Source organism: Columba livia, chromosome 36 (assembly GCF_036013475.1).
Source record: "Columba livia isolate bColLiv1 breed racing homer chromosome 36, bColLiv1.pat.W.v2, whole genome shotgun sequence".
In the NCBI taxonomy this organism is placed as follows: Eukaryota; Metazoa; Chordata; class Aves; order Columbiformes; family Columbidae; genus Columba; species Columba livia.
The window spans coordinates 137,010-156,599 of record NC_088637.1 but is presented as its reverse complement, the minus strand read 5'-3'; the positions used below and the strand labels follow the sequence as shown (position 1 = coordinate 156,599).

Genomic DNA, 19,590 nt, shown 5'->3' with positions numbered 1-19,590 from the left:
TGACCAACACAATGACCTTTTTAGGGGGTTTTAGGTGTTTTTAGACATTTTTAGGTGTTTTCAGATGTTCTTCAACGTTCTTGGATGTTCTTCCTCTTCCCACGTTGAGTTTGACCAACCACGATGACATTTTTAGACGTTTTTAGACGTTTTTAGATATTCTTCAACATTCTTAGATGTTCTTCATCTTCCCAACTGTAGTTTGACCAACACAATGACATTTTTAGATGTTTTTAGGTGTTTTTAGACATTTTTAGGTGTTTTCAGATGTTCTTCAACGTTCTTGGATGTTCTTCCTCTTCCCACGTTGAGTTTGACCAACCACGATGACGTTTTTAGACGTTTTTAGGTGTTCTTCAACGTTACTGGATGTTCTTCCTCTTCCCAACTGTGGTTTGACCAACACAATGACATTTTTAGGGGGTTTTAGGTGTTTTTAGACATTTTTAGGTGTTTCTAGACATTCCTCAACACTCTTGGACCTTCTTCTTATTCCCAACCATAGTTTGCCCAACCGCCATGACATTTTGGGGCGGTTTGGGGCGTTTTTGGGGTGTTTTGGGGCGTTTTGGGGGCGTTCTGGGGCGTTTTTGGGGCGTTTTTGGGCGTTCTGGGGCGTTTTTGGGGGGTTTTTGGGGCGTTTTTTGGGCGTTCTGGGGCGTTTTTGGGGCGTTTTTGGGGGTGCGCGACCGTGCGGCCGTCCCCGCAGGCGCAGGCGCGCTGCCACCGCATCGGGCAGAGCAAGGCGGTCAAGGTCTACCGGCTCATCACCCGCAACTCGTACGAGCGCGAGATGTTCGACAAGGCCAGCCTGAAGCTGGGCCTGGACAAGGCCGTGCTGCAGTCCATGAGCGGCCGCGAGGGCAACATCGCGGGGGTGAGGACGCCGAGGGGCGCAGGGAGGCGGGTTGGGGGGCGGCGGGTTGGGGTTCCACCAAGGAACGGGGTCTGGGGGTCGTTGGGTTGGGGTTCCACCAAGGAACAGGGTATGGGGGGCATTGGGTTGGGGTTCCACCAAGGAACGGGGTATGGGGGGCGTTGGGTTGGGGTTCCACCAAGGAACGGGGTCTGGGGGGCGTTGGGTTGGGGTTCCACCAAGGAACGGGGTCTGGGGGTCGTTGGGTTGGGGTTCCACCAAGGAACGGGGTCTGGGGATCATTGGGTTGGGGTTCCACCAAGGAACGGGGTCTGGGGGTCATTGGGTTGGGGTTCCACCAAGGAACGGGGTCTGGGGAGCGTTGGGTTGGGGTTCTACAAGAGAAATGGGTCTGGGGGTCGTTGGGTTGGGGTTCCACCAAGGAACGGGGTCTGGGGGGCGTTGGGTTGGGGTTCCACCAAGGAACGGGGTCTGGGGGTCATTGGGTTGGGGTTCCACCAAGGAACGGGGTCTGGGGGTCGTTGGGTTGAGGTTCCTCAAGGAAATTGGGTCTGGGGACCATTGGGTTGAGGTTCTACAGGAGAAATGGGTCTCAGAGACCTTTGGGTTGAGGTTCTCCAACAAATTTGGGGTTTCAAGCCCATTGGGTTGAGGTTCCTCAAGGAAATTGGGTCTGGGGGTCATTGGGTTGAGGTTCCTCAAGGAAATTGGGGTTTCAAGACCATTGGGTTGAGGTTCCTCAAGGAAATTGGGGTTTCAAGACCATTGGGTTGAGGTTCCTCAAGGAAATTGGGTCTGGGGACCATTGGGTTGAGGTTCTCCACCAAATTTGGGTTTCAAGCCCATTGGGTTGAGGTTCCTCAAGGAAATTGGGTCTGGGGGTCATTGGGTTGAGGTTCCTCAAGGAAATAGGGGGTTCAAGACCTTTGGGTTGAGGTTCCTCAAGGAAATTGGGTCTGGGGACCATTGGGTTGAGGTTCTACAAGAGAAACGGGTCTTGGGGACCATTGGGTTGAGGTTCTCCACCAAATTTGGGTTTCAAGCCCATTGGGTTGAGGTTCCTCAAGCAAACGGGGTCCTCAGGAGCTTTGGGTTGGGTTTCTCCACCAAACGTGGGTCTCGGGCCCCCGGGTTGGTGTTTCTCAGCCGTGGGCCGGCGTCCCGTCCCCCCAGATCCAGCAGTTCTCCAAGAAGGAGATCGAGGACCTGCTGCGCAAAGGCGCCTACGCCGCCATCATGGACGAGGACGACGAGGGCGCCAAGTTCTGCGAGGAGGACATCGACCAGATCCTGCTGCGCCGCACCACCACCATCACCATCGAGAGCGAGGGCAAGGGCTCCACCTTCGCCAAGGTGAGCGCGCGGGGCGCCCGCTGCCGCGCCGCCGTCTCGGTGGCCACGCCGCCGTCTTGGTGGCCCCAGCGCCATCTTGGTGGCCACGCCGCCGTCTCGGTGGCCCCGCGGCGCCGACGCCGGGTTGTCCTGGGCCAGGCCAGCTTCGTGGCGTCGGAGAACCGCAGCGACATCGCGCTGGACGACCCCAACTTCTGGCAGAAGTGGGCCAAGAAGGCCGACCTGGACTTGGACATGCTCAACAGCAAGGTGGGGGACAACCCGGTGGGGGCGCCCATGGGTGTCCATGCGGGGAGTCATGGGGTGGTGGGTGCCCATGGGTGTCCTTGGGTAGAGTCATGGGGTGGTGGGTGCCCATGGGTGTCCTTGGGTAGAGTCATGGGGTGGTGGGTGCTCATGGGTGTCCATGGGGGGAGTCATGGGGTGGTGGGTGCCCATGGGTGTCCATGGGGAGAGTCATGGGGTGGTGGGTGCTCATGGGTGTCCTTGGGTAGAGTCATGGGGTGGTGGGTGCCCATGGGTGTCCTTGGGTAGAGTCATGGGGTGGTGGGTGCTCATGGGTGTCCATGGGTAGAGTCATGGGGTGGTGGGCGCCCATGGGTGTCCATGGGGAGAGTCATGGGGTGGTGGGTGCCCATGGGTGTCCTTGGGTAGAGTCATGGGGTGGTGGGTGCTCATGGGTGTCCTTGGGTAGAGTCATGGGGTGGTGGGTGCCCATGGGTGCCCATGGGTAGAGTCATGGGGTGGTGGGTGCTCATGGGTGTCCATGGGGAGAGTCATGGGGTGGTGGGTGTCCATGGGTGTCCATGGGTAGAGTCATGGGGTGGTGGGCGCCCATGGGTGTCCATGGGTAGAGTCATGGGGTGGTGGGTGCCCATGGGTGTCCATGGGGAGAGTCATGGGGTGGTGGGTGCCCATGGGTGTCCATGGGGAGAGTCATGGGGTGGTGGGTGCTCATGGTTGCCCCATGGTGGTGGGTCACTCATGGTTGTCCCACGGGGCGGTGGGTCACTCGTGGTTGGTGGGTCACTCATGGTTGATGGGTGCTCATGGTTGTCCTATGGTGGTGGGTGCTCATGGTTGGTGGGTCACTCGTGGTTGTCCCATGGTGGTGGGTCACTCGTGGTTGTCCCATGGGGCGGTGGGTCACTCATGGTTGGTGGGTCACTGGTGGTTGTCCCCCGGGGCGGTGGGTCACTCATGGTTGGTGGGTCACTGGTGGGTGGTCATGGTTGGTGGGACACTGGTGGTTGTCCCCCGGGGCGGTGGGTCACTGGTGGTTGGTGGGTGCTCATGGTTGTCCCACGGGGCGGTGGGTGCTCATGGTGGTGGGTGCTCATGGTTGTCCCACGGGGCGGTGGGTGCTCATGGTTGGTGGGTCACTCATGGTTGATGGGTGCTCATGGTTGTCCCATGGTGGTGGGACACTCGTGGTTGTCCCATGGTGGTGGGACACTGGTGGTTGTCCCACGGGGCGGTGGGTCACTGGTGGTTGGTGGGTGCTCATGGTTGTCCCCCGGGGCGGTGGGTCACTCATGGTTGGTGGGACACTGGTGGGTGGTCATGGTTGGTGGGACACTGGTGGTTGTCCCACGGGGCGGTGGGTCACTCATGGTTGGTGGGTCACTCATGGTTGGTGGGTGCTCATGGTTGTCCCCCGGGGCGGTGGGTCACTCGTGGTTGGTGGGTGCTCATGGTTGTCCCCCGGGGCGGTGGGTCACTCATGGTTGGTGGGACACTGGTGGGTGGTCATGGTTGGTGGGACACTGGTGGTTGTCCCCCGGGGCGGTGGGTGCTCATGGTTGGTGGGTCACTCATGGTTGGTGGGTGCTCATGGTTGTCCCCCGGGGCGGTGGGTCACTCATGGTTGGTGGGTGCTCATGGTTGTCCCCCGGGGCGGCGGTCATCCCGGCTGTCCCCGCAGAACACGCTGGTGATCGACACGCCGCGCGTGCGCAAGCAGACGCGCCACTTCAGCACCCTGCGCGACGACGACCTGGTGGAGTTCTCGGACCTGGACAGCGAGGACGAGGAGAAGCCGCGCGCGCGCCGGCAGCCGGTCCTGCAGCAGCCCTACGGGCGGACCGACTGCTTCCGCGTCGAGAAGCACCTGCTGGTCTACGGGTGAGCTCAGGATCTTCTCTGGTGGCCACCAGGACGTGGTTCTTGATGGGGAAATAAGAGCAGATCCAGGTCTACGTCTCCTTGGGCGGCCACCACCACGAGAACCTCCACAGCTTCTCTGGTGGCCACCAGGAGATGGTTCTTGGTGAGGAACTGAGACCTGAGATGGGCCAAGAGCTCAAGATCTCTGGTGGCCACCAGGAGGTGGTTCTTGGTGGGGAAATAAGAGGAGATCCAGGTCTACGTGTGTTTGGGTGGCCACCACCAGGAGAACCTTGAGATCTTCTCTGGTGGCCACCAGGAGATGGTTCTTGATGGGGAAATGAGAGGAGATCCAGGTCTACGTGTGTTTGGGTGGCCACCACCATGAGAACCTCCACAGCTTCTCTGGTGGCCACCGGGAGATGGTTTTTGGTGAGGAACTGAGACCTGAGATGGGCCAAGAGCTCAGGATCTTCTCTGGTGGCCACCAGGTGGTGGTTCTTGATGGGGAAATAAGAGGAGATCCAGGTCTACATGTGTTTGGGTGGCCACCACCACGAGAACCTCCGCAGCTTCTCTGGTGGCCACCAGGACGTGGTTCTTGGTGAGGAACTGGGACCTGAGATGGGCCAAGAGCTCAAGATCTTCTCTGGTGGCCACCAGGAGGTGGTTCTTGATGGGGAAATGAGAGGACATCCAGGTCTACATGTGTTTGGGTGGCCACCTCCAGGAGAACCTTGAGATCTTCTCTGGTGGCCACCAGGACGTGGTTCTTGATGGGGAAATAAGAGCAGATCCAGGTCTACGTCTGGTTGGGTGGCCACCACCACGAGAACCTCCGCAGCTTCTCTGGTGGCCACCAGGAGATGGTTCTTGGTGAGGAACTGGGACCTGAGATGGGCCAAGAGCTCAGGATCTTCTCCAGTGGCCACCAGGAGGTGGTTCTTGGTGAGGAACTGGGACCTGAGATGGGCCAAGAGCTCAGGATCTTCTCCAGTGGCCACCAGGAGATGGTTCTTGGTGAGGAACTGGGACCTGAGATGGGCCAAGAGCTCAGGATCTTCTCCAGTGGCCACCAGGAGATGGTTCTTGGTGAGGAACTGGGACCTGAGATGGGCCAAGAGCTCAGGATCTTCTCTGGTGGCCACCAGGTGGTGGTTCTTGATGGGGAAATAAGAGGAGATCCAGGTCTACATGTGTTTGGGTGGCCACCTCCAGGAGAACCTTGAGTTCTTCTCTGGTGGCCACCAGGAGATGGTTCTTGGTGAGGAACTGGGACCTGAGATGGGCCAAGAGCTCAGGATCTTCTCTGGTGGCCACCAGGAGGTGGTTCATGATGGGACAATAAGACCTGAGATGGTTCTTGGTGGGACAACGAGACCTCAGATGGTTCTTGATGGAGAAACAAGAGGAGATCCAGGTCTATATGGGGTTTGGTGGCCACCAAAAGGAGAACCTTGAGATCTTCTCTGGTGGCCACCAGGAGGGGGTTCTTGATGGGACAATAAGACCTGAGATGGTTCTTGATGGGGAACCAAGAGGAGATCCAGGTCTACGTGTGTTTTGGAGGCCAAGAGCCCAAGATCTTCTCTGCTGGCCACCAGGAGATGGTTCTTGATGGGACAATAAGACCTGAGATGGTTCTTGGTGGAGAAACAAGACCAGATCCAGGTCTACTTGTGTTTGGGTGGCCACCACCATGAGAACCTCCACATCTTCTCTGGTGGCCACCAGGAGATGGTTCTTGATGGGACAATAAGACCTGAGATGGTTCTTGATGGGACAAGAAGACTTGAGATGGTTCTTGATGGGACAAGAAGACCTGAGATGGTTCTTGATGGGGAACCAAGACCTGAGATGGTTCTTGGTGGACAAACAAGAGCAGATCCAGGTCTACGTGTGTTTTGGTGGCCACCAGAAGGAGGAGCTTGAGATCTTCTGTGGTGGCCACCAGGAGGTGGTTCTTGGTGGGACAATAAGACCTGAGATGGTTCTTGATGGGGCAACGAGCCCTGAGCTGGTTCTCAATGGGGAACCAAACCCGACCCAGGTCTCTGTGTGTTCTGGTGGCCAGAGCCCGTTGGTGGCCACCCATCGACCTTCTCCATCTCCCCCCCGCTGGCCACCACGACCCCGTTCTCGGTGTCCCCACACTGTGGGGGCTCAGGAGACCCCACCCCACGTCCGTTTGTCCCCGCCCCCCGCAGGTGGGGCCGCTGGCGGGAGATCCTGTCGCACGGGCGCTTCAAGCGGCGCCTGTCGGAGCGCGACGTGGAGAGCGTCTGCAGGGCCATCCTGGTGTTCTGCCTGCTGCACTACCGCGGCGACCCCGGCGTCAAGAGCTTCATCTGGGACCTCATCAGCCCGCCCGAGAACGGCCGCGCGCGCCACCTGCTCAACCACGCCGGTGAGACGGGCCAGCCCTCCCCAGATGCCACCTTGGCCGCTCTTGGTCCCTGTTGGCCTTTTCTTGGTCCTTTTTGCCCTTTTCTTGCTCCTTTTTGGGCTTTTCTGCCCATTTTCCACCTTCTCTGAACCCCCCTGAGATGCCACCTGGACCATTCTTGCTCCTTATATCCTCTTTTTGCTCCTTTTTGTCCTTTTTTGCTCCTTTTCCTCCACTTCGAAACCCTCCTGAGATGCCACCTTGACCACTCTTGGTCCTTATTGTCCTTTTCTTGCTCATTTTTGGCCTTTTCTGCCCATTTTCCACCTTCTCCAAACCCTCCTGAGATGCCACCTTGACCCCTCTTGGTCCTTATTGTCCTTCTCTTGCTCCTTTTTGCCCTTTTCTTTCTCCTTTTTGTCCTTTTCTTTCTCCTTTTTGTCCTTTTCTGCTCATTTTCCACCTTCTCCGAACCCCCCTGAGATGCCACCTTGAACCATTTCCCTCCATTCCCACCCATTTTCCCCCCATTTCCACCCATTTTCCACCCGTTTGGCCCGTTTCCGCCCCGTTTGGCCCGTTTCCGCCCCGTTTGGCCCATTTCCGCCCCGTTTGGCCCGTTTCCGCCCCGTTTTTGCCCGTTTTCACGCGTTTTGGCCCCGTTGCAGGCCTGCCGTCGCCGGTGCCGCGCGGGCGCAAGGGCCGCCGCCTGAAGGCGCAGGGCGCGCTGGACGCGCACAAGGCCGAGTGGGTGCGGCGCTACAACCCGGACGCGCTGTTCCAGGACGACGGCTACAAGAAGCACCTCAAGCACCACTGCAACAAGTGAGGCCCGCGGGCACCCCTCCCCCACGGCGCCCCGCAGCCACCAGCCCTGGGCAGCTTCACCCCACCCGTGGGCAACTTGGCCCCACTCATGGTCAACTTGGCCCAAATCGTGGTCAACTTGGCCCGATTCATGGTCAACTTGGCCCGATTCATGGTCAACTTGACCCAATTCATGGTCAACTTGGCCCGATTCATGGTCAACTTGACCCAATTCATGATCAACTTGACCCCCCCATGGCCAACTTGACCCAATTAATGGCCAACTTGACCCAATTCATGGTCAACTTGACCCAATTCATGATCAACTTGACCCAATTCATGGTCAACTTGACCCCACTCATGGTCAACTTGGCCCAAATCGTGGTCAACTTGGCCCGATTCATGGTCAACTTGACCCAACTTGTGGTCAACTTGGCCCGATTCATGGTCAACTTGGCCCGATTCGTGGTCAACTTGGCCCAAATCGTGGTCAACTTGACCCAATTCATGATCAACTTGACCCAACTCATGGTCAACTTGACCCAATTTGTGCTCAACTTGACCCAACTTGTGGTCAACTTGACCCAATTCGTGCTCAACTTGACCCCATTCATGTTCACCTTCACCCAATTCATGGTCAACTTGACCCCATTCATGGTCAACTTGACCCAATCCGTGGCCAACCTGACCCCATTCATGGTCTCCTTGACCCCATTCATGCTCAACTTGACCCCCCCATGGCCAACTTGACCCAATTCATGGTCAACTTGACCCATTCATGGTCAACTTGACCCATTCATGGTCAACTTCACCCAATTCATGCTCAACTTGACCCAATTCATGCTCAACTTGACCCCATTCATGGTCAACTTGACCCAGTTCGTGCTCAACTTGACCCAATTAATGGTCAACTTGACCCAATTCAAGATCAACTTGACCCAATTAATGGCCAACTTGACCCAATTCATGGTCAACTTGACCCATTCATGGTCAAGTGACCCAATTCATGGTCCACTTGACCCAATCCATGGCCACCCTGACCCCATCCATGGCCACCCTGACCCCCCCATGGCCACCCTGACCCCCCGGTGGCCACCCTGACCCCCCCGTGGCCACCGTGTCCGCAGGGTGCTGCTGCGCGTGCGCCTGCTGTCCTTCCTGCGCCAGGAGCTGCTGGGGGACCAGGCCCACAAGGTCCTGGCCGGCGCCGCCGCCACGTGAGTCCTTTTGGGGCCGTTTCCGCTCTTTTTGGGTCCGTGCCTCCCGCGGGCTCCGTTTCGGGGCCGTTCCGCAGCTTTTAGGGGGTTCTTGAGCTGCTTCGCGGCTCTTTTTTGGGGCGACTTGAGGTTCTTTTGGGTCTTCTTGAGGTGGTTGGGGATGGTCAACCATCTCCTTGAGGTGCTTTGGGGTTTTTGGGGTGATTTGAGGTTCTTTATGGTTTTCTTGAGGTGGTTTGAGGGTTTTTTGGGGTGATTTGGGGTTCTTTGGGTTTTTTTTGGGGGTGATTTGAGGTTTTTTGAAGTTTTTGGGGATGATTTGAGGTTCTTTGGGGTGATTGGAGGTTCTTTGGGTTTTTTTTGGGGCGATTTGAGCTTCTTTGGGGTGATTTGAGGTTCTTTGGGGTTTTTTTGGGGCAATTTGAGCTTCTTTGGGGTGATTTGAGGTTCTTTGGGTTTGTTGGGTTTTCCCAAAACCCCCCGATTTCCCCCCAAAACCTCCCAATTCCCCCCAAATCACCCAATTTTCCCAAAACCCCCCAATTTCCCCCCAAAACCCCCTGATTTCCCCTCAAAACCCCCCAATTCCCCTCAAAACCCCCAATTTCCCGCCAAAACCATCCCCACCCAATTCTCTCCCCACAATCCCTCATTTTTCCCCCCAAAACCCCCCAATTTCCCCCAAAAACCCCCTGATTTCCTCCCAAAACCAAAACCCACTCAATTATCTCCCCCAAACCCCCCAATTTCCCCCAAAATCCCCCAATTTCTCCTCAAAACCCCCCGATTTTCCCTCAAAACCCCCAATTTCCCGCCAAAACCAACCCCACCCAATTCTCTCCCCCCAATCCCTCATTTTTCCCCCAAAACCCCCCAATTCTCCCCCAAAACGCCCCGATTTCCCCCCAAAACCATCCCCACCCAATTCCCTCCCCCCAATCCCTCATTTTTCCCCCAAAACGCCCCGTTTTCCCCCAAAACGCCCCGATTTCCCCCCGCAGCGAGATCGCGCTGCCGCTGCCGGCGCTGGAGCCGCCGGAGCCGCCCACGGCCTGGTGGGACGCCGAGGCCGACAAGTCGCTGCTCATCGGCGTCTTCAAGCACGGTACGGCCCCTCCCCCGCACCGTTTTGGGGCAAAAACCCGCAAAATCGGGTCCCTAACGCGCCCCCCGCAGGCTACGAGCGCTACCACACCATGCGCGCCGACCCGGCGCTCTGCTTCCTGGAGAAGGCCGGCCGGCCCGACGACACCGCCATCATGGCCGAGCAGCGGCTGGACGGCGCCGAGGGGTGAGATTTGGGGCGAAAACGCCCGAAAACGGCGAAAAACGGGGTTTTGGGGGCTGTTTTCTGGCTTTTTTGGGGGGTTTTTGGGCCTGGTTTGCGGCCTTCTCGGGCCTTCCTGTGTGGAGGTTGAGGCCATTTTGAGCCCTTCTTATGCATTTTGTTCCTTTTTGTGGGATTTTGAAGCCATTTTGGGGCATTTGGGGCACTTTTTGACAATCCTGAGGCATTTTTGGGGTGTTTCCAGCCTTTTTTGGGCCATTTTGAGGCCTTTCTTGAGGCCTATTGGGGCCTTCTAAGGCCTACTGGGGCCTGCTCAGGCCTTCCCATGCGGAGGTCGAGGCCTTTTTGAGCCCTTTTTATGTATTTTGACCCATTTTGGGCAATTTTGAAGCCATTTTGGGGCATTTGGGGCACTTTTTGACAATCCTGAGGAATTTTTGGGGCGTTTTCAGCCTTTTTTTGGCCATTTTGAGGCCTTTTTTAAGGCCTATCGGGGCCTTCTAAGGCCTATTGGGGCCTGCTCAGGCCTTGCTCTGTGGCGGTTGAGGCCATTTTGAGCCCTTTTTGTTCATTTTAAACCATTTTGTGTGATTTTGAAGCCATTTTGGGGCATTTTGGGCACTTTTTGACAATCCTGAGGCATTTTTGGGGTGTTTTCAGCCTTTTTTTTGACCATTTTGAGGCCTTTTTTGGGGCATTTTGAGGCCTATTGGGGCCTTCTCAGGCCTTGCTGTGTGGAGCTCGAGGCCATTTTGAGCCCTTTTTGGGGCTTTTTCAGCATTTTGAGAACATTTTTAGAACATTTTGAGCCCATTTGGGGGCATTTTCCCCACATTTTGACAACCCCGAGGCCTTTTTGGGGCGTTTCCACCCTTTTCCGGGCCATTTCGAGGCCTTTTTTGAGCCATTTCACGCCCGTTTCGGGCCCTTCCTGCGGGGACATTGAGTCCATTTTGAGCCCTTTTTGCCCATTTTAAGCCGTTTCGCGCCATTTCGAGCCCATTTTGGGTCGATTTGGCCACATTTCCATCATCCTGACGCATTTTTGATGCGTTTTCACCCTTTTTTGTGCCATTTTGATGCCTTTTTGCCACAATTCCGACCCATTTTGTGCCCGTTCTGCCTCACTCAGCGCGGCCTTTTTGGGCCGTTTCTGCCCATTTTTGGGCCGTTTCGCGCCGTTTTTTGGAGCTTTTTTGACCCAATTTCGGCGTTTTTTAAAACAGGGGGTGTCCCCCCCCAAATTCCACCGTTTCCCCCCAAATTTCACCGTTTCCCTCATTCTCGGGGCGCCCGTGATGACGTCGCCATGCTAATACCGACCGGCGCCGCCGGGTTGAGTTCAAACCCTCAAACTGAGGCCCCCGGATGCAATTTTGGGGCGTTTTTCATGCTTTTAACCATTCTCTTTGTGTTTTGGGGCGTTTCGCGGCGTTTCGAGTGTTAATTTTGGGGGGAAACCCCCCAAATTGTGCCCCCCCCCCCCCCCCCCGCACAGGGCGGATTTCGAGAAGGACGGCGAGGACCCCGAGTACAAACCGCTCAGCGCCGGCGCCGACGAGGTGCGTTTTGGGGTGAAAACGGGCAAAATTGGTACCCCGGCCCCACCCCCGCCCTCTCCCGCCCCTCCCCCGCCCCCCCGTGTGTCTTTGGGGTGAGTTTTGGGGTGATTTCTGCGGGTTTTTGGCGCCACAGGGGGACCCGTTGATGATGCTGGATGAGGAGATTTCGGTGACGGACGGAGATGAAGGTGAGACCCATAGAGACCCATAGGGACCCATAGAGACCTATAGATTGACCCATAGAGACCCATAGGGACCCATAGAGACCCATAGATTGACCCATAGAGACCTATAGATTGACCCATAGAGACCTATAGATTGACCCATAGAGACCCATAGGGACCCATAGGGACCCATAGATTGACCCATAGAGACCCATAGATTGACCCATAGGGACCCATAGGGACCCATAGAGACCTATAGAGACCTATAGATTGACCCATAGAGACCTATAGATTGACCCATAGAGACCCATAGGGACCCATAGAGACCTATAGATTGACCCATAGAGACCCATAGATTGACCCATAAAGACCCATAGGGACCCATAGATTGACCCATAGATTGACCCATAGAGACCCATAGATTGACCCATAGAGACCCATAGATTGACCCATAGAGACCCATAGGGACCCATAGAGACCCATAGGGACCCATAGATTGACCCATAGATTGACCCATAGGGACCCATAGATTGACCCATAGAGACCCATAGAGACCCATAGGGACCCATAGAGACCCATAGGGACCTATAGATTGACCCATAGAGACCCATAGATTGACCCATAGAGACCATAGAGACCCATAGAGACCATAGAGACCCATAGATTGACCCATAGATTGACCCATAGGGACCCATAGATTGACCCATAGAGACCCATAGAGACCCATAGATTGACCCATAGATTGACCCATAGAGATCATAGAGACCCATAGAGACCATAGAGACCATAGAGACCCATAGAGTGACCCATAGAGACCTATAGGGACCCATAGATTGACCCATAGGGACCCATAGAGACCATAGATTGAACCATAGAGACCCATAGAGACCCAGAGAGACCTATAGGGACCTATATGGACCCATAGAGACCCATAGATTGACCCACAGAGACCCATAGAGACCCATAGAGTGACCCATAGGGACCTATAGGGACCCATAGAGACCCATAGAGACCCATAGGGACCCATAGAGACCCATACAGACCATAGAGACCATAGAGACCCCGGGGTGCCCCGCCCCCCATAACCTGTGCCCCCCCCTCCAGGCCCGCCCCCCCCGGGCTGCCCCCCCCCGGCATGGCCGCCGGCCTCGGTGCTCACGGGCCGCCTGCGGCGCCTCATCGGGGCCTGTCAGCGCCGGGGCCCCCCCCGCGACGGCCCCGCCCCCAACCCCCAGCCCCACCGCGGGGGGACCCCGGCGTCCGGGCCGGGGGGGGGCGGGGACGGCGAGCGGCGGCGCCGGCCGCGTCCCGCAGGGGGCGCCGCGCGGGAGCTGGCGCGCAGGGAGCGGCTGCAGAGGTAATGGGGGTGGGGGGCTTGGGGGGCCGTACGGGGGGGTTTTGGGGGTCCGGGGGGGGCGTACATGGGGGTTTTTGGGGGGGTTGGGGGGCTGGGAAGCCATTTGGGGGGATTTGGGGGGATTTTGGTAACTTGGGGGGGTGCACAGGGGGGTTTTTGGGGGCCTGGTGGGTCCACACATGGGGGTTTCGGGAGGCCATTTTGGGGGCTGTACATGGGGGTTTTCGGGGTCTGGGGGGGGCGTACATGGGGGTTTTGGGGGTCCAGGGGGGTGTACATGGGGGTTTTGGGGGGGTTGGGGGGCTGGGAAGCCATTTTGAGGGGCTGTACATGGGGGTTTGGGGTTCTTGGGAAGCCATTTTGGGGTGATTTGGATCATTTTGGGGGGCTGGGAGGCCGTTTGGGGGTCTGTACATGGGGGTTTTGGGGGGCTGGGAGGCCATTTTGGGGGGATTTGGGTCATTTTGGGGGCTGGGAGGCTGTTTGGGTGCCTGTACATGGGGGTTTTGGGGGGCTGCGAAGCCATTTTGGGGGGATTTGGGTCATTTTGGGGGGCTGGGAGGCCGTTTGGGGGTCTGTACATGGGGGTTTGGGGTTGTTGGGAAGCCATTTTGGGGTGATTTGGGTCATTTTGGGGGGCTGGGAGGCCATTTTGGGGTGTTTTGGGTCATTTTGGGGTGTGGGAGGCCGTTAGGGTGCCTGTACACGGGGGTTTTCCGGGAGGTCGGGGGGCTGCGAAGCCATTTTGGGGGGATTTGGGCGTTTTTTTGGCATTTTGAGGCCCAACCCAAGCGTTTCCGGCGCCGCAGGTGGACGCGCCGCGAACAGGCCGATTTCTACCGCGTGGCCTCCACGTTCGGGGTGGAGTTCGACCCCGACGCCGGGCGCTTCCGCTGGGGCCGATTCCGCATCATGGCCGGGCTGGACAAGAAGACGGACGAGAACCTCACCAAGTTCTACCACGCCTTCGTCGCCATGTGCCGGCAGGTCTGCCGCCTCCCGCCCGCGCCCGGAGACGGTACGGGGGGCGCTGGGACACGTTTGGGGGGTTTGGTGGTATCTCCGGGGGGTTTGGGGACGGTTTTGGGAGGTTGGGGATGTCTCCATGGGGTTTGGTGGCGGCTCCATGGGGTCAACCAACCCAACCAAGACCTTGACCAACCCAACCAAGACCTTGACCAACCCAACGATGACTTTGACCAACCCAACAATAACTTTGACCAACCCAATGAAGACTTTGACCAACCCAACAATGACTTTGACCAAGCCCATGGTCTCCCCCAACCCAACCAAGACCTTGACCAACCCAACGAAGACCTTGACCAACCCAATGATGACTTTGACCAACCCATTGATGACTTTGACCAACCCAACCAAGACCTTGACCAACCCAATGATGACTTTGCCCAACCCAACAATGACTGTGCCCAACCCCACGATGACTTTGCCCAACCCCATGGTCTTCCCCAACCCAACCAAGACCTCAACCAACCCAACCAAGACCATGACCAACCCAACGATGACTTTGCCCAACCCAACGATGACCTTGACCAACCCAACGATGACTTTGCCCAACCCAGCCATGACTTTGCCCAACCCCATGGTCTCCCCCAACCCAACCATGACTTTGCCCAACCCAACGATGACCTTGCCCAACGCCACGATGACTTTGCCCAACCCCATGGGCTCTCCCAACCCAACCAAGACCTCAACCAACCCAACCAAGACCATGACCAACCCAACGATGACTTTGCCCAACCCAACGATGACCTTGACCAACCCAACGATGACTTTGCCCAACCCAGCCATGACTTTGCCCAACCCCATGGTCTCCCCCAACCCAACAATGACTTTGCCCAACCCAACGATGACCTTGCCCAACGCCACGATGACTTTGCCCAACCCCATGGGCTCCCCCAACCCAACCAAGACCTCAACCAACCCAACGAAGACCTTGACCAACCCAACGATGACTTTGACCAACCCAACGATGACTTTGCCCAACCCAACGATGACTTTGCCCAACCCAACGATGACCTTGACCAACCCAATGATGACTTTGCCCAACCCCACGATGACTTTGCCCAACCCAATGACTTTGACCGACCCAACCAAGACCTCGACCAGCCCAACGATGACCTTGCCCAACGCCACGATGACTTTGCCCAACCCCATGGGCTCCCCCAACCCAACCAAGACCTCGACCAGCCCAACGATGACCTTGCCCAACGCGCGCCCTCCCTCCCGCAGAGCCTCCGGACCCCACGGTGCCCGTGTGGCCCATCTCGGCCACGCGCGCCTCGCGGGGCCTGCGCCGCCTGTCGCTGCTGCGCCTGCTGCGCGAGCAGGTCCTGCGCCACCCGCTGCTCCCGGCGCGCCTGGCCACGCTGTGCCCGCCCCCGGGCCCCGACCTGCCCCCCTGGTGGCAACGCGGCCACCACGACGGCGAGCTGCTCCGCGGGGCCGCGCGCCACGGCCTGGGCCAGCCCGAGGCGGCCATCTTGGGCGACCCCGACTTCTCCTTCGCCGTGGCGCGCTGGAGGTACCTGCACGGGGGGGGCGGCGGGGGGGGGGACGCCCCGCCCCCGCAGCACCTCCTGGGGCGCCCCGCCCCCGCCGCCGCCGTCATGGCCGCCGAGGACGACGAGTCGGACGGGGACGAGAAGGCGTCAGCGTCCGCGAGCGAGTCGTCGTCGGGGGACGAGGAGAGCGAGGAGGACAGGGGTGAGGGGGCGGGGCCCCGAAATGGGGGTGGGGCCCCGGAAATCCGTGTGGAACCTTCTGGGTCTCGGTAGAAGCTTCTGGGTCTCGGTAGAAACTTCTGGATCTTGGTAGAACCTTCTAAGTGGTTGTAGGACCTTCTCAAGGGTGGTAGAAGCTTCTGACTCTTGGTAGAACGTTATCAATAGTGGTAGAAGCTTCTGGATCTCGGTAGAACCTTCTCAAGGGTGGTAGAAGCTTCTGGGTCTTGGTAGAACCTTCTGGATCTTGGTAGAACATTCTAAGTGGTTGTAGGACCTTCTCAAGGGTGGTAGAAGCTTCTGGGTCTTGGTAGAACGTTATCAAGGGTGGTAGAACCTTCTGGATGTCGGTAGAACCTTCTAGATGTTGGTAGGACCTTCTCAGTCTTGATACAACTTTATCAAGGGTGGTAGAAGCTTCTCAAGGGTGGTGGAACCTTCTGGATCTTGGTAGAACCTTCTAAGTGGTTGTAGGACCTTCTCAAGGGTGGTAGAAGGTTCTGGATCTCGGTAGAACGTTATCAATGGTGGTAGAACCTTCTGGATCTTGGTAGAAGCTTCTCAAGGGTGGCAGAAGCTTCTGGGTCTTGGTAGAGCCTTCTGGATATTGGTAGAACATTCTAAGTGGTTGTAGGACCTTCTCAATGGTGGTAGAACCTTCTGGATCTCGGTAGAACCTTCTAGATGTTGATAGGACCTTCTCAGTCTTGATACAACTTTATCAAGGCTGGTAGAACCTTCTCAAGGGTGGTAGAACCTTCTGGATCTTGGTAGAACCTTCTAAGTGGTTGTAGGACCTTCTCAAGGGTGGTAGAAGGTTCTGGATCTCGGTAGAACCTTCTGGATGTCGGTAGAACCTTCTAGATGTTGGTAGGACCTTCTCAGTCTTGATACAACATTATCAAGGGTGGTAGAAGCTTCTCAAGGGTGGTAGAAGCTTCTGGGTCTTGGTAGAACCTTCTGGGTCTTGGTAGAACCTCCATTCTTCTTGTAGGAGCTTCTCGGGGCCACAGGACCCCAAAACGGGGGCGGGACCCCCCCCCCAAAATGGTGGTGGGACCCCAAAAACCCCGTTGGGACCCCAAAATCTGGGGGGTTCCCCACAATTCCTGTCAGCGTCGTGGCGGGTCCCCACCTCGGAGCTTCTCCCCACTTTGGGGGCCCCTCCGGCCATTTTGGGCGCTCCCCACCCATGGTGACCCCCCCAGTTTTCTTAAGCCCCCTCCCCCCTTTCTTTAGAGATGTTTTTGGGTGGGGGGGACCCCAAAAACGCCTGAAATTCACCCAAAATCCACCCCCCCCCCCCCAAAATGTAGGTGCGGAACGTTCCGGTGGGGCCGAGGAGGAAGAGGAGGAGGAGGAAGAGGAAGATGACGAGGAGGAGGAAGAGGAGGAGGAAGAAGAGGCCCCTCAACATTGTGGGGAGGGGGCGCCCCCCCCAGGGCCCCCCCTGGGTCCCCCCTCAGCCCCCCGAAACCTCCATGAATGGCCCAAGGTGAGAACAGGCCTAAGGGAAGGGGGGGGGGGGGGCAAATTTGAGACCCCCCCAAATTTATTGGGGACACTTGAGAACTTCGGGACCCCCCCAAAACCATCAACGGGGGTCCCCAAAACCCCCCCCACCCCGCCAAAATTTCCTTGCACCCCAAAATTTTGGTTATTTCACCCCAAACTTTTTCCCGCCAAATTCACACGCTCGTTTCAATGAGGAAATGGGGGGGGGGGGGGGCAAATTTGAACCCCTGCCAAATTTTTTGGGGACACTTGAGAACTTCAGGACCCCCCCAAAACCATCAAGGGGGGTCCCCAAAACCCCCCCAACCCCCCAAATTTTAGTGCAACCCCCCAAATTTTGGTCATTTCACCCCAAACGTTTTCCCGCCAAATTCACACGCTCGTTTCAATGAGGAAATGGGGGGGGGGGGGGCAACTTTGAACCCCCGCCAAATTTTTTGGGGACGCTTGAGAAACTCGGGACCCCCCCAAACCCATCAATGGGGGTCCCCCAAACCCCCCCAACCCCCCAAATTTTGTTTGCGCCCCCAAATCCGTGCGTTTTCCCCCCAGGAACGCGCCCTGATCCGGCGCCTGGAGCTGATCTGCCGCGCCGTCCTCTCGGGCGAGAGACCCCCCGACAGTTTCGGGGGCGCTCCCCCCCCTCCCCCACACGCCGGGGGGTGCGGGGGTGGGGGGGGTTTCCCCAAAACCCAGCACGACCCCCCCCCGTTGAGCCGCCTGCGCCACGAGGAAAAAGAATTCACCGTCCAGATCAAAGACGTGAGTCCGCAATCCCCATTTTGGGGTGTTTCCCCTTAAAATTTGGGGGGGGTGTTAAACCGGGGGGGGGTGTTGACATTTTGGGGACCCCCCCCCACAGGAGGAGGGGCTGAAATTGACCTTCCAGAAGCACCGATTGGTCCCCAACGGGGCCCCCCAAAAGAAGAACAGTAAGAAATTGGTGGAGGTGAGTTCTTGTTGGGGTGGTTTTCACACACCCCCCCCCCCCCCCCCCAAAATTTGGGGTGATTTGTTAAGATTTTGGGGGTGTTTCCATCGCAACAGCTGGAGCTGCGGTGCCTGGAGGGGCTGAGGGACCCGGGGGGGCCACAGAGCGGGGAGCCCCCCCCCCCGTACCCCGAAAAGTGGCCCCAGAAAAAGGTACCAAAGAGCCCAATTATAGGGCGTCCCGCCCCTTTAAATCCCCCCCATTGCTTTGCTTAAGCCACGCCCCCTCTTCTTCAAGCCACGCCCCTGCCCATTTTAGGGCGTTCATGGGTCTAAACCCCTCCCTGGTTGAGGCCACGCCCCCTCCTTAAGCCACGCCCCCTCTTCTTCAAGCCACGCCCCCGCCCATTTTAGGGCGTTCATGGGTTTAAAGCCCTCCTTGGTTGAGGCCACGCCCCCTCCTTAAGCCACGCCCCCTCTATAGGCCACGCCCCCGCCCATTTTAGGGCGTTCATGGGTTTAAAGCCCTCCCTGGTTGAGGCCACGCCCCTCATCTTAAGCCACGCCCCTGCCCATGGTAGGGTGTTTATGGCTTTAAGCCACGCCCCCCCTAAGCCCCACGAAGCCACGCCCCTGCTGCCAAGCCACGCCCCCATTCACAAAGCGGGTCATCCCCCTTAAGGCCACTCCCCCTCATTCTGGCCACGCCCTTTAAACCCCGCCCCACTAATTAACATATTGATCGGCTAATTAACGTATTTCTCTCCCCCCCCAGCCCTTTCTCCCCCCTCCCCCCCCCCGCAGGTTTGGACCTTTCCAAGATGGCGGCCGCGTTCCTGGGGGGCGGGGCGAGTGCCGGAGCCCCGCCCCCGCCGTTCCTCCCCGCCCACTTCCGGCCGCAAGCCCCGCCCGCCCGCCCCCCCCGCCAATCAGGAAGAGGAGGAGGAGGAAGCCCCGCCCCCACCGCCCCCCTTCCCACCCCTATTGGCCGACCCCATGCTCCCGCCCACTTCTGACTCCGACTGAGGCCACGCCCCCTCCTCCCCTCTGGCCACGCCCCCTCCCCAGCCCCGCCCACCGGGGCGTGGCCTCTCCCCTCCCCCCCCTTTTCCCTATTTATATAAATATGTAAAATGTGTCATAAAGGGGGCGGGGCCTGAGGGGGGCGGGGCCTGAGGGGGGTGGGGTTTTGGGGAGGGGGCGGGGCTTGGGGAGGGGGCGGGGCCGGGTTGTTTTTTTAATAAAAAGGAGGCGAAACCGGAGCGAAAAAGCGAAAAAAAACCCCAA

General features: G+C 57.9%; 1 protein-coding gene across 1 annotated transcript in view; it reads left to right on the top strand.

Annotated features, from left to right (window-relative positions):
- Window positions 1–19,590, top strand: part of CHD8 (chromodomain helicase DNA binding protein 8) — a 36,001-nt gene extending 16,411 nt beyond the window's left edge. The window contains 19 exon segments of the mRNA XM_065044315.1: window positions 710–877; window positions 2,051–2,230; window positions 2,369–2,479; window positions 4,155–4,354; window positions 6,544–6,743; window positions 7,391–7,547; window positions 8,657–8,746; window positions 9,748–9,851; window positions 9,923–10,037; window positions 11,533–11,596; window positions 11,730–11,784; window positions 12,865–13,117; window positions 13,927–14,135; window positions 15,368–15,841; window positions 17,175–17,353; window positions 17,926–18,135; window positions 18,236–18,322; window positions 18,421–18,516; window positions 19,079–19,590. Coding sequence (XP_064900387.1) covers window positions 710–877; window positions 2,051–2,230; window positions 2,369–2,479; window positions 4,155–4,354; window positions 6,544–6,743; window positions 7,391–7,547; window positions 8,657–8,746; window positions 9,748–9,851; window positions 9,923–10,037; window positions 11,533–11,596; window positions 11,730–11,784; window positions 12,865–13,117; window positions 13,927–14,135; window positions 15,368–15,841; window positions 17,175–17,353; window positions 17,926–18,135; window positions 18,236–18,322; window positions 18,421–18,516; window positions 19,079–19,435 — 3,309 coding nt within the window. The 3' untranslated portion in view covers window positions 19,436–19,590.